The 15,660-nt window shown below is 31.0% G+C and overlaps 1 protein-coding gene across 2 annotated transcripts in view; it reads left to right on the forward strand.

Moving 5' to 3' along the window:
* Utx (Utx histone demethylase) overlaps nt 1-13,807 on the forward strand; it is a 530,199-nt gene extending 516,392 nt beyond the window's left edge. For both annotated transcript variants that reach the window (XM_065501028.1, XM_065501029.1), the window contains one exon: nt 13,405-13,807. In XM_065501028.1, coding sequence (XP_065357100.1) covers nt 13,405-13,611 — 207 coding nt within the window. In that variant the 3' untranslated portion in view covers nt 13,612-13,807. The remainder of the gene's footprint in view (nt 1-13,404) is intronic.
* Nucleotides 13,808-15,660: the final 1,853 nt, after the last annotated feature.

Here is a 15,660-nt window from a genome sequence, read left to right on the forward strand (position 1 = left end):
ATAACGGTTTGACATTGAAAAGGGAAAATGCGTTATTAGTGTGCAAAATTCTGTATGTTTTACCCAGTTCATTTGAGATGTTTAAATCAAGTTGGATGATGCTTACCCGAGACGGAGATAAGACACTTGATGAATTAATAATGCAGTTGTGCCTTTTCGAAAGGAATTTGAATAAGAGTGAAACTGACGGTGATAATGAAGAAGCTTTGATGGTAAACCAAAGAAAGGAGTTCAATCGTAAAAAGAATTTCAAGACACATAATAAGAAAGAGGACATTTGTCATTATTGCAAAAAAAAGGACACTGGTTGAAAGAATGTCGCAAATGGAATTCAGATGGAAGACCAAGTAAGTTTCAAAAATAAAAAGTTGAACATTCCAACGTGGTTCTCCAATCTCTATCAGAAGAAGTAAATTCGGTGACTTCTAAAGTGGATTGGTGGGTAGATAATGGTGCTACGAAACATGTGACACATTCATCGGAATTTTTCATTGAATATGAAACCTTCAAGGAACCACGCTCTATTCAAGCTGCTGGTAAAGAAACCCTTAATTCTGTTGGAAAAGGGACTATAGAGTTTTTATCGAAAATTAACAACAATAAGGAAATCAAGATTAAATTGGAAGATGTTTGGTATGTTCCGGGAATTACAAGGAACCTTTTTTCGGTTTTGGCAGCACATGATAAAAGTTCTTCAAGTGAATTCAAATCGTTTCCGCAAAAATGTTATTTTAAAGTAAATAATGAAGTAGTTTTAACTGGAAAACGTGAAGTAGGCGGATCGCTGTACAAAACAAGTATTATTCCAATAACAACAAATGAAGTGAACATGGCTCTTGGTAAAAGTTCGATCTTACAATTATACCACGAAAGATGGGGACACCAAAATAAGCAACATGTGATGAATAAAATACAAAAAGAATTTGGTGTTAAAGTTAAATATAATAATGACGTATGTGAATCATGTGTATATGGGAAATCGTGCAGGTTACCATTTGGAAGACGTGAGACAGCAACAACTCCTGGTGAACTTATTTCTACTGATGTCTGTGGTCCCTTCCCTCCTTCATTTAAAGGATACCGATACATGGTGGTATATAAAGATGATTATACAAAGAACAGGTATGGATATATTATAAGAAATAAATCTGATGTGAAGGATACCCTATTAGAAATGCTAGCTAATGCAAAAAGTCAGGGCCACACTATTAAAACAGTTCTCAGTGATAATGGTGGAGAGTTTATTAGTAATGATATAAAGAACATTTTCAAAGCTAATGGTATTAATCACAAACTAACTGCTCCATACACCCCTCAACAGAATGGTAAGGCCGAGAGAGAAAATAGGACAATCGTAGAGATGGCGCGAACATTTAAATATTCGAACAAGAATGTTAAGTTTCCTGATAGTCTGTGGGCTGAATTTGTGAAGTCAGCTATTTATATTCTAAATCGAACAGGAAAGAGTTCCGTCAAAGATATTAGTCCATTTGAACTTTGGCATGGAAAGAAACCTAGAATAAGACATCTCAGAATTATCGGATCATCATGTTTCATTCATATACCGAGTCAAAAACGTAAGAAGTTAGATAAGAAAGCAATTAAAGGTTTTCTTGTTGGTTATGATGGAGATGAAAGATATCGAGTGTACATTAAAGATAAAAACAGTGTTGAACTGTCGAGAGATGTTAAGTTCTTGGAAAGCGTTACAGATTGCAGCAAATATGTGGACAAAGATAAACATAAGACTAAAACAAAGAACAAAAATAATGATAAAACAAATAATACAAATAATGATAAATCTATAACTGTAAATATAAAAGAAAACAACGAAGAAGAATTATACGATAGTGAAAGTGATTGTGAAGACTTCGAAGGTTTTGAGGATGCGCAGCAAGATGCCGAAGCGCAAACAGAAAATGAAACACTAAGTGAACAAACAGAAAATGAAATCCTAAGTGAACAAACAGAAGATGAAACCCTAAGTATGGAAAGTAGTAGTGAATATGCGGTGCAAGATGCCGAACCGCGAAGCAGTAAACGTTTACGAGAAGGTGAAGAAGATTCCGAGAATGATGAGCCTATCACAAAGCGGTTGCGTAATCGTACAGTTATCATTGATAATATAAATCATGATATTGTACTTACATCGATGGAATATGTAAACAAAATCCAAACTCCTAGTACATACAAAGAAGCTACTGAAAGCGATCAGAAAGAGAATTGGAATAAAGCCATGATTGCCGAAATGAATTCGCTCAAAGAAAACCAGACTTGGGAACTAACAGAATTACCAAATGGTTACAAAGCTCTTCCTGGAAAATGGGTGTATAAAATCAAAACAAATCCAGACGGTACGATTGATAAGTATAAAGCCAGGTTGGTGATAAAAGGTTTTAACCAAAAGAAGGGTGTCGACTACGATCAAACATTTAGTCCAGTGGCAAGGATGTCCACTATTCGTTCAATTTTAAGTATTGCCGCAACCGAGGGTTTACACTTAGCCCAATTTGATGTGTCTACAGCATTCTTGTATGGTGAGTTAGAAGAAAACATATTTATGATGGAACGAATCGAGTATGCCATTTAAAGAGAAGCTTATACGGACTAAAACAAGCTCCAAGATGCTGGAATAAACGAATTGGAAATTATATTAAACAACTTGGATTTAAAAATAGTTCAGCTGACACCTGTTTGTACGTAAGGGAGAAGAATGGAAATAAAATAATACTTGCGTTGTACGTAGATGATGGTTTGATAGCAGCTTCTAATATGAATGAATTAAATGATGTTATGAAAGAAATGAAAAAAGAATTCAAAATTGTTAACAAGGACGCATCATATTTCCTTGGATTAGAGATAGAAAAGAAGGAAGAATATATTAAGATTCATCAAAAAGCATATGCCAAGAAAATATTAAGTAAATTTAACTTTTCTGAATGTCGTCCTGTCACTACGCCAATGGAGAAAGTTTCTATTACAAATGACAAAGAAAAAGATAAAGAGAATATTGAATTTCCATATAGACAAGCAGTTGGTGCTTTGATGTACCTAATGTTGGGAACTAGGCCAGACCTGGCATATAGTGTTGGTTATTTGTCAAGGTCTTTAGAGAATCCAACTAAAGAAGATGTGCAACGTGTGAAGCGTGTATTTAGATACATAGCTGGAACCTTAGATGTTGGCATTGTTTATAATAAAAAAGGACAAGAATATTTCAGTGATGCTGATTTTGGCGGATGTATTACTACTGGTCGGTCAACATCTGGTGTTGTGGTGGCGTATGCAGGTGGTGCCATATCATGGTTAAGTCAGAGGCAGGCAATGGTATCAACATCTACTACCGAAGCTGAAATAGTTGCTGCTAACGAAGCTGCAAAGGAACTAGTTTGGTTGTCAAGGCTTTTTAAAGAAGTAATAAATTTTAGTCAAATACCTTGTATTCAAATTGACAATACTGCAGCAATTCGTTTGGCACAAAACCCTGAGTTTCATAAACGTACGAAACACATAGCTATTAAACATTTCTTTATTCGAGAGATGGTTACTGGTGGTTATTTATCGGTGCAGCAAGTGTCAACAGAAGAGCAAGCAGCCGATATGTTAACAAAGCCGTTATCAAAAATTCGATTGAAATTTTTATGTGATCGTTTAAACATTAAATAATTATTTAAAAACAAGGGGAAGTGTTGAAGTTATGTTTTTGATAATTGTATTGTACTTGTTTAAACACAACTTATGTTTGTTATTATGATCAAATAGTTTTTGATATTGTAATATTTTTTAAATCAAATATTTTTCACTTCAATAAAAACTCTGCTTACAATAATTTTTTCCAAAATTACAAGGTCCGACCAATAAATTTTGATAGAGGAGACAAAAAAAAAGACACGTGTATCGGCGTTTTGAAAGTTTACATCTGAATTTCATTTGAGGTCGGGTTAAAGTTTCCCAACTCTGGCACATTCTTATTGTTAATCTTCATAAGAAACCATATGATCCTTACATTTTAGGTATAAAATGTGTTCCGCAAAGTTATGTAAAATGTTACGAAGAATATTTTTGTAGAATATATTAACCCTCTAAATCCTCAAGACATGGGTCTTTTTTGTCCTTCTTTTAAAAAAGTGCAAAAACCACCATTAAAACTGGGATTTAAGGGGTTAAACTGTTCTGCATAAAAATTATACCTGAAATTTTACTATAAGTCCCTGAATATATCAAAACGGAAAATTCAACCTGAAAGTCAGAAAAAAGACATAACAAAAGAGAGCATAGGGTTAATATCGCATTTATTAAGAATTTTATTTTAAAGAAATTATTCCGCCCACCTGTTGAAAAGTGCAATCATAATATAAGAAAACACTGGAAAGAATTTGAGGTAAAAACAGGCTCTAATATTAACATTGTAAATAAGCAAATGGTAAAATGCAAAAACCACCATTAAAACTGGGATTTAAGGGGTTAAACTGTTCTGCATAAAAATTATACGTGAAATTTTACTATAAGTCCCTGAATACATCAAAACGGAAAATTCAACCAGAAAGTCAGAAAAAAAACATAACAAAATAGAGCATAGGGTTAATATCGCATTTATTAAGAATTTTATTTTAAAGAAATTATTCCGCCCACCTGTTGGAAAGTGCAATCATAATATAAGAAAATATATAATATATAATATTAACATTGTAAATAAGCAAATGGTAAAATATTTAGGCATTTATCTTGATAAATTTCTGTATTACAACAAACATATAGATTTACAAATAACAAAGGCAAGAAAAGCATTTTTTATGTACAGAAAAAGATTTTATACAAATATATAAACCCTTCGGTTAAAATAATATTATACCAATCCTTAATTAGACCAATACTAACATATGGCTGCCAAATTTGGTACAATATTGGACCATGATATATGCAAAAATGAGAGTTTTCGAACGGAAATGCCTCAGAGCATGTTACCTGATAGTGACTTTAAAAAATACATATCTAACAGGAGGCTTTATGATGTATCAAAAATATGTAGAATATATAATTTCATAATTCATCTAATAAGAAACCATATTGTTACGAAATTGTACTTGAATTCAAATATAACGATTTTAACGGCTGATGTAAAAGTTGCATAATGCTTTCATATAGCAGTGCCTCTCAAACTGTAACATATCTGTGGGCATTATTAACATGGAATAAAAGCTTTCAGTTGACCATTGATCGTAAGTATGGCAACGCTGTTTGCTGCGACCGTATATTCGAATTCGAATATTTAGTTAAAGAACATTGTAGAAAGTACACCACAGATGGCGTATGTATTAGAAATCTCTAGAATATACGAGCTTTGACAGTTAAAGAACAATATAGAGTGTAGATGGCAGTGTTATAAATAGTAGCAGAGGTTGCAGTCGTTAGTTAGTTTATCAGAGACGCTTTTCGAATAAACATCAACTGAGTGCCTTAAAGTGTGCTGTGTTTTTCAAGTGAATTCGTGTACATTATAAAGTGTGTCTGTATTTCTGCGAATTTATAAACGTGTATAAAAAACATTGAGTGACTATTTAATTCTGTTGTTGTACATTTTAAATAAATAAAGAGTTGTTACAATTTTCAAACTACTAAACGGCTTTTATTTGCAATCAAAAGTATCCGGTTTATTTAAAGGAAATAAACCAACGTTTTAAAAAGGTTAAAACGTAACAATATTTTGAAAACTGTCGAATGCAAGTTAAATAACCTTGTTATGGCCCCTACTATATCAGTGATGAATACATCGAGGTAACTCTAAAAAACGGGTATGTGCCACCGGAAGCATTTTTATACCTAGTTAAACAAGGATACATTCAAAATAATTTGGGTATTCCGGTATTAACCACATTTATAGACGAGCCAATGTCAAGGCAATAAACTGCAAACAAATTACAGATATGAATAAAAAATACGACACAACCCTCTACTTGAGGGATAAAAACATGTTGCCAAACTTAAACATTAAAAAATACTGGTGGCTAGACCGAAATCGTAGCTAAAACTTTTCGATTGTAAATATACTAGAGTGCTCGAACACGGGACAGTATATACTATAGTACATTAACTATTATTTGATTATTTATGGTGCTACATTATAAAATATTTTGTTAAATAAACGTCTAAAAAAAATATATATATATTACCTATACTGTGCCGCTAAAGTCCTATTTCGGGAGAACATTTGGTTGCATAATTAACTATAATTGTGGCCAGTTGCTTAATTAGAAAATTGGAATTTACGGACCACGGAAGAATCATTTAGAAAGTAATTCCGAGTTGATTGTACTTATTAGAGACATACTGGAACAAAATCAAAAGACTTGAGGGCAGGAAAAAATCTGGAGAATAATTCCGAGTTGATTGTACATTTCAGAGAAGTACTGGAACTAAATCAAAAGACATGAGGGCAGGAAAAAATCTGGAGAAAAAGAACATGGTAAAAGAAAAAACTTAGTCACTGTTATTTATTATCCCAGGCGTTATACGACCACTTCAGATGATGTATTGTACAATTCTTTAAAGAAAATTAATATAAATTCAATATTAAACAATCAAGCTCGAGGTCCTTTTGTTAAATTTCTTTTATTTATTTCGATATTTCGTTATCCATCGGATAACATCTTCAGGAAATATAATCTATAAAGATATATAAATAATACATACAATTATATTGTACATGGTCACCCTATTACATTTAACTCAATTTACACCATACAATACACAATAACAACAAAATAAAAATAAACAACTTACAATGAGTAACAATTTTTTTTAAAAAACAACAACTTGTCCTTTTGATATTTTCAAATACACTGACTGTGTTTTAAGTATGACTTATTAATTATGCGTCTGTAGCTTTGAGCACATTTTTATGTGTCTTTTTTATAATTCATTCTCCTCTGTTGTCTTGTATCAATAATATGTAGCATTTCCAGCGTGTACCGTTTGCTTTTACGACAACTGAACACTTCATCAATTATTTTTTAATAAAATGTAGAAATACGCTCATTACTCCAGAATTTATAGATAACTCAACGTGCATGACATGTTTGAATATAATGGAATATCATCTGACAAAATATACAGCTCTTTGAGAAACATATTGGATAATTTCCACATGAAGATATTAAATTTACCAACCAAAAAAAATACGAGATTCGAAAGGATAATGGAAAACGTTTCGAAGGAATATAAATGAAAATTAATGAATGTCTGACACCAGAAGAACGGAACTATATTGGGAGAGTGAGAGAACACTTTACAACAGGAAACATGCGAGTATAAAGAAACGATAATTCAATAAATTTAAGAAACTGAAAAGTGGACATATGAACGAACTAGGGATAGTGAGGAATGAAAAGTGGTTTATTAATAAGACGAATACCACCATTCCCGAAGACGTACAATGGCTTCTATCTTTGGGACAAAAATATGCAATACTGACGAAGAAGGAACAATTTCCTATGTTTAAATACATTGCTGATGGAGAAGATATCATACAAACGTTGGAGGGTAGAGAACAACAGGAGATGGCCAGATCGAAATTCACAGGGATGGTGGAAAATCATGTGAACAAAATGACAGGATGCAGGGAAAGGTTTATATTATATGCAGTGGGACAGACAAGGAATTTTTTGAATAAAAATAAAAACATCTATATTCTGAATGCCGATAAGGGAAATGTCACAGTGCCATTGAGAAGGACGATTACGAAACAAGGATGAACAATATTATTGGTGACATGATGACATACAAACGACTGAGTAAACCCCCAACATCTTCACTACAGAAGAAAAATAATGACATGGCAGAAGAACTCCATAAGTGCAATACTATAACATTTATAGAGAAGAAAAGACTGAAAACTGACACGGCAATTGCTCCAAGGATATATGGTTTACCGAAAAGTCATAAGGAAGGGTTTCCTCTAAGACCAATATGTTCATCCATAGGCTCACCATCTAGTGAACTATGCAGTTTTTGTCTAACATTCTGAGGAAACTCACGGAAAATTCTGAATGCGGGATGCGGTGCAATTTAAAAATAAGATCAATAACAGTGCAATATGAGACGATGAAAGATTAGTATCATTTGACGTAATATCCTTATTTCCGAGTATTCCAGTGGAATATGCTATAGACGTGATCAAGGGAAAGTGGAGGGAGATCGAAAAATACACTACAATACCTGAAAATTTATTTATGAAAATATTGAAATTTTGTATGAAGGACAATAGATACTTCACATATAAGGAGAAAATTTATGCTCAATATAGAGGACTGCCAATGGGATCACCAGCATCTCCGGTTATAGCTGACATCGTTATGGAACAATTATTAGGACAATGTTTCTGTGATATGGGAAAACTTCCGAATAGTGGAGAAAGATGAAGTAGGAAAACACTGGAACTGTTAAACTCAACTAAGCTGGTCCATTCCATGCACAGGCATTGAAATGCTACGATTGCTCAGAAAGGAGTACCTACCACATATTAAATGCAATTAAGATTAATATTGGGATTCCTTGCCTTAAAATAGTTAACTGTACGGAGACTTATTTGGTGATACTTTTCGTACAATTATTGAATTTATGTAAATTTTTATGTTTTTTAATGAAAAAGTTTGTAGTTTTTATATGTTGATTTCTAGTTTATAAGATTTTTTATAAAATGAATTAAAAAAGGTTTAAATATATATTGAAAAGTGACCATAAATAGCTAGTTTATATTATGAGTATGTCTGTACGGAGACTTAATTGATTCAGTGTATGTACCTAAAATATCAGAGAGAATTGAAAAATCGACCATTTATGACAAAGACAAATTTAGAATAGCACCAACAACGGGAAATAATTTAAAAATATTCTTCACTAATACAAAAAACAAAGTTAATAAAATGGACCAATCTAATTTAATTTATAAAATATCATGCACTGGAAACGGGAACGATAGATGCGAGAAAGTATACATAGGCACAACGGGAAACAAATTAAAGACAAAAATTGCTGGTCATAAATCAGATTTTAAATATATTAAAAAATTAAATATACAAAAAACAGCACTGGCAGCCCACTGTGCAGAAAGTGGATATTCGCCGGACTTAAAATTGTACAGAGAGAGGCTAAACAAAGCAAACGGTACACGTTGGAAATGCTACATATTATTGATACAAGACAAGAGAGGAGAATGAATTATAAAACAGACACAGAAAAATGTGCTCAAAACTATTAATAAGACATACTTAAAACACAGTCAGTGCATTTGAAAATATCAGAAAGACAAGTTGTTGTTTTTTTAAATTTTTAAAAAATTGTTACTCATTGTAAGTTGTTTATTTTTATTTTGTTGTTATTGTGTATTGTATGGTGTAAATTGAGTTAAATGTAATAGGGTGACCATGTACAATATATATGTATGTATTATTTATATATCTTTATGGATAACGAAATATCGAAATAAATATAAGAAATTTAACAAAAGGACCTCGAGATTGATTATTTAATATTGAATTTACAACATAATATGTCGAATAACAGAAAATATTATTGAAAATTAATATACATACTGGAACAAAATCAAAAGACATGAGGGCAGGAAAAAATCTGGAGAATAAGAACATGGTAAAAGTTAAAACTTAAAATAACTGTTATTTATTATCCCAGGCGTTATTCGACCACTTCAGATGATGTCTTGTACAATTCTTTAAAGAAAATTAATATACATATGTTGGTTATACATCCTATTTTATAATACATTGTATGTAAAATTTTGTACTTACCTAATTTTTTTAGTTTTATTTCTTAAAAATTAAATTACAATAAATATTTAATTTTTCGACAAATAATATTTTTTTCTTTTGTTGACAACAAAACTTTTCTGTATTTGTATTTTAAAAAAGTGTTCAATTTTAGTTCTAGACATAAGGAATAACTGAAATTATTAACTGTACAGAAAAACATTTTATTTTGTAGTTTGTTTTTTGAACAACTGGTATAAATAGTTAAAAAACAAATTTCTTCACAAAATAACTATATTTTCATTTATTTTTAACTTAACGGAAAACTTTTTGAATAAACTACAATCAGTTAATGTAAAATAGTTTTGAGTGTACTTATGTATTTTCAAATCAAATGTAATGGCCTCAATTTATAAAACGAAACGTTTGTATGAAGAATACTGGGAAAAGGGTTTAAAACTTGAATATTTTCCATAGAAATTCATTTTTACGTTTGTCGTTTTGTTTTATAAAATTAGACCCTAAATAAAACATATGAATAAAGATTATCATTCAAAAATACAAATTCACAAATCGAACACAAACATTTTTTCTAATTTGGATTTATTTTTGGATTTTTCGTAGAATATTTTAATCCTTAAATGACCTTTTCGATAGGACTATTTTGCTTTTCTAGAAAAAGGGTTAAATTGACCCCTAAAGAGGGTGATCATCATCCACAAAATGATCACCATAAAATTAAGAATAACAAGAAGAATGCTCACAGACATTAACTTACAACATTATTTCATTTAGTATAATGCTCCCTTCGATCAAAACAAAAACTCAGACCAGCTGGACTATAAGCTTATTCTACAAAAATTGTCTACTCAGCATTCCCTTTCAGAATTATAGGGCCGCTATTCTGTTCGAATCAAAAAGTCTAAATTTTGGACAGTGTAATTAGTGGTTGTTTTTAAAATTTCTTGTAACATTTATGTTTTTACAAGGTTTTTTAGACTACTTTTCCTTAATATGTACTATGATATTAGTACTAGTTTCTTTATTTAATTAATTATTTAGTTGTTAATGGTTGTAATAACTTTAACTAAAATTAACTAATTAAATGTAACTAATTATTTTATAAAGGCTTCAATAAAGATATTAATAATAACAATAATAAAAAAATATATATTCGGTAATAACAATAATAAAAAAATATTACTTTGTATGGGAGGGGTACGTCCCTCCGATCACCTTAATTTTTAGCACAACAAGACACTGACATCAACGTAATTTACACAACGACGCACAATTGCAGTTCACTTGATATACTTGGTATAAGAGATACCACTTCATTGTTCTGATTCCACCCATTTTAATATATTTTATGTGCTATGGTAACAAAATAACTCATTTCAAGGTTTAGTTAACTATTATAATTCTCCAGATATTCAAACTATTTCTTTATATGAGAGAGGTCATTCCCACTAAGCCAATCTCGCCTAATTTCCACCAAACAAAATATAAAAAAAGTGCTTCAGACAAAGGTTAAAGATATTTGATAATATTTATTTTGTAAATGAGATTCCATGTCCACTCATTTTCAGAGAAATTACGTAAAATTATAAAAAAAATAACAGACAAAGTTTTAAGTATCTCGCATTTTTAGTTATCTCAAAAATGACTATGTACATTGTATGGAAAGTGACACATCCATTGTTCCGATCCAGACCATTTGTAGCTAAACTCCGGACAGTGATAAGAAATTGATGTATACTAAGTTTAAATAATTTACAATTATAGTTCTCCAGATATTAGAAATTAACTATTTACTTTCTACAGAAGCTGCAACGCCCACTAATTCAATTCCGAGAATTTTCAGCCAAACTATATGAAATGATAAGAGAACTATCCGGACAAAGTTTGAGGAATATCGCAATTATAGTTCTCAAGGTATTTAAAAGTAACTATTTAATTTGTATGTATGTGAGGTGACGCACCCCTGTTCCGATCCTTCGCATTTTTTGTTAAACTTCATGCCGTGATATGAAATAGATTCATTTAAAGTTTGAAGAATTTCACAATTATAGTACTCCAGATATTCGAAAATAACTACTTTCTTTGTATGATAGGTGTCACGCACCCTAATCCAATCCCTCCCATTTTCAGCCAAAATCAGTATAGTGATAAGAAAATGATTCATACAACTTTTACGATTATAATTATTTAGATATTCGAAATTAACAAGTTGCATTCTATGGGAGGTGCCACGCTCACTACTACAATATCGCCCATTTTAACCCAAACTATGTAAAATAATAAGAGTTAAATTCTGCAAAAATTTTAAGACAATTATAGTTTACTTAGCATGAGAGGTTCCTTCATGCACTGATAAGGAATTGGTTCGTATAAAGTTCGAAGACTTTCACAGTGATAGTTCTCCATCAAAAATAACTACTTACTTGGTATGGTTGGTGCTACGCTCATTTACCCAATTCCGCCTATTTAGCCTATTGTTCCTTCCAGATATAGAGGAACATACTGTAAAAATTTCAAGAGGATCGGTCCAGTGGTTTAGGATCCTATAAGTCAAACAAATAAATAAACAGACATGTATTCACTTATATATATAAATATATATATAAAATTTGGCTAATAATTTTGACCAGGTTTTCTGGTAAAATTCTGCTATGTTTTTATCGTCGTAATATCGTTTGCTTTATAAACCTGAAACATTTTCTTAACCTGATATTATTTGTAATTTAACAGCCTGGCCCTCTAATATTCTCTAACATTCTTAGTAGAAAGAAAACAAATATGAACCATAACGTAAGCAACTCAATACAAAATTGCGGCTCAATATTTACATGTTCTGATGTTTGTACGAACTGAAATGTCAAATTCATTTACTTTATTTCACTTTACAGCCTGGCCCACGATGTCAAAAGAAAACTTAAGGCAAAGAAAGTCAGTAACTCACTATCATTCGAAACAGTAGCCACTATCTTTCGACTTATCGTTCGTTTTGCTTTACATTTCAAACGCAATCCAAATATAATTAAGTTGCCATATATGCAATTCCAGAAAACAATCGACAATGTATTGAAAACCATTATTTGACACAAAATAAAATAACTAAGCAGTGGTGTAGTGAGTACAACACTTGACTAGCAGCCGGAAGGTTGCTGGCTGCGACATACTTTTTTTATTTTTATAATTGTAAATACATAATTCTATAAATAACTCTACTAAAGAATATGAAGGAATACTTTTGGAACATCTCGAACAAAAATAAGTAGACTTTTCGTCAAATTCTACTTATTTTTCTACCACAAACGAGTTAGTATATGTAATTATGTTATATTATGCACAAATGTATAATAAATACGTACGCATCCATTTTGTATTAGATTCATGCACAGATAACAATAAATAAAAAGTGAATGAATTTGAAATTTCAGTTCGTACAAATATCAGAAAATGTAAATAGTGAGTCTGTATTTTGTATCGTTCGTATTTCTATTCTTTCGACTAAGAATATTAGTGAACCGCAAGACAGCTGTTTGTCGTTTTAAACGACAACGTTCGACATCGTGGGCCAGGCTGTTAATATATTAAAATTATAAAAAATTATTGATAACAGTTATTTTATTTATTTCAGGTCGAGGTGTTCGATGTACTTTTTGTAAGGGAACAGGAAAAGAGACACGTTGTCCATTGCATGTCATGTGCTCGTAAACTGGCGCCTAATTTACAGGGTATTGTCTGTTTGGAAGAATATCGCTTATCAGAACTTTGCCAAATATACGATGGATTCACACTTCACAAAACACACACACTGCCCCAAAGTTCAGCATTAAATCAATGATATACATTTTATTTAGATAAATTCATTTTGTTTTAATATCAATTTTGTTCATCATTTATACATATGACTTAATTTCGTATAGATATTATTTATTATAGATACGTTCATTAACTTCTAATAACATTTATACACAAACAAAATTGTATTAAATAATATAATAAAATATACGAAATATTTTTCTGTATTGATCTCATGATTTACAATGATTTATTATATTTTTACTAAATCATAGTAAAATACTACATTTGTTGATATGAATTATGGGTTGACGAATTATACTATGTCCAGACATGTACGTTAATTGAGGCAATTAGCAGCCTGGCCCATGATGCCGAAAGAAAACTTAAGCGAAAGAAAGTCAGCCACTCACTTTCATTCGAAACAGTAGCCCACTATCTTACGACTTATCGTTCGCTTTGCTTTACGTATTAAACTAATCCAAAAAAAAAGTTGTCATATCTACTTACAATCGACAATATATTGAAAACTATTATTTGACACAAAAATAAAATAACTAAGCAGTGGTGCAGGCGCCGATCCAACCAAAGAATTTAGGGGGGGTGTAATTTTATTTTTTTTAGAATAACTATTTTATCCTTCAAGATAATTAAACTAATAAATTTGTATTCGATTTTATTTCATATTTATTAATACATTCATATATTCACATATATGAGGAACCTCCTCATCCAAAATATTTTTTTCATACAATTATGGGTGTGTTCGTAAATTCAGTATGATTGCATCACTGCAGCAAATTAAAATTTTAGCGTTCGAAAAAACATATTTGCGATTATTGCTTTACGTCAAAGGTTTTTTAATGCAAATTGTTGGCAGTGATGCTGCAAATTTGTGCAACCAATGCATCATTAAGTTATATATTGCAAAAGTTAGCAGGTCGTGGCATTAGTGATGCACAAATTTACTGCATTTACGAACACACCCTATAGCACGATTAGTGATGCCAAACGGGGAATCCCGTTCCCGAAAATTCCGGGATTTTGTGGATACTACATTTACAGAATATAAAAACCTTGCCTTTTTATATAACAAAAAGTAAGCAAAATTGAAAAAAAAAATTATAAGTTCGTATTTGAAAATCTGAATTTGTAATGCTATGAATAAAAAACCATCGAACAAGATGGCAATGTTGCTTCAAGATATATTTAGAAAATTTAATTAGCTTTCTAACGTACGTAATTAGGTTCAAATCCGTTAAGAATTGCTTGAGTTAGAGGAAAATTACTAAAGCAAGATTTTTTTATTTTTTGGAAAAAAGGAATTTTGCCTAAAAATACGAAAAAACGATTTGAGAGACCACTTCCTGTTCATCAATATTTAAGTGTTATACACCAAAATTCTTGGTTTTTAGAGTAGATTAAGAAAAACGATGATCATGAAGGAATTTCGAAAACAAATTAAAAGTGAGACGGTCTAATATACATATTAGACTGACAGCCGATTTTCTTTTTTTTAGATTTCGAAGAGTGCCGGGTGGAATATTGTGACACTATGCCTAAATGTTAAGTGCTGAAAATTTGAGCCAAATCGGGCAACGATTTCTGGACGCGCATCGAGGTAAAAAAAAATTTTGGAAATTAACCCTGTATCTCCTTTGGTTCAAAATGACCCAAAAACTGTATTATCGCCAAAATTAGAGAAAAATGCAAATTTTTCAGTTTTTGAAAAAAATTTGCTACTAAATAAATACTTTTGCAATTGAATGCAAAAGAATCGAAATATGTACGTAATTATCGTTGTAATGAGATATAAATGACAAAATTTGGTTAAAAAATGTTAAAGTTATTACACATTCGCCAGACCATTAACGTGTTTCAGGCCACTTGAACAAAAAAATTAGGAAAAAAATTAAGATATTTCGAGAAAAATTAAAATAAAAGCTCATTTTTACTTAAAATATGTCCATATTTACTTGTATATGAGTTTTTGTCTTCGTAGGATACCGTTAACCTATTCGCAAATATGACCAAAAAGTTCAACATTTTTTAACGGCAGTTTTAAAACTCCATTTTCAAATTTTTAAAAATT

Source organism: Calliphora vicina, chromosome 2 (assembly GCF_958450345.1).
Source record: "Calliphora vicina chromosome 2, idCalVici1.1, whole genome shotgun sequence".
Lineage (NCBI taxonomy): Eukaryota > Metazoa > Arthropoda > Insecta > Diptera > Calliphoridae > Calliphora > Calliphora vicina.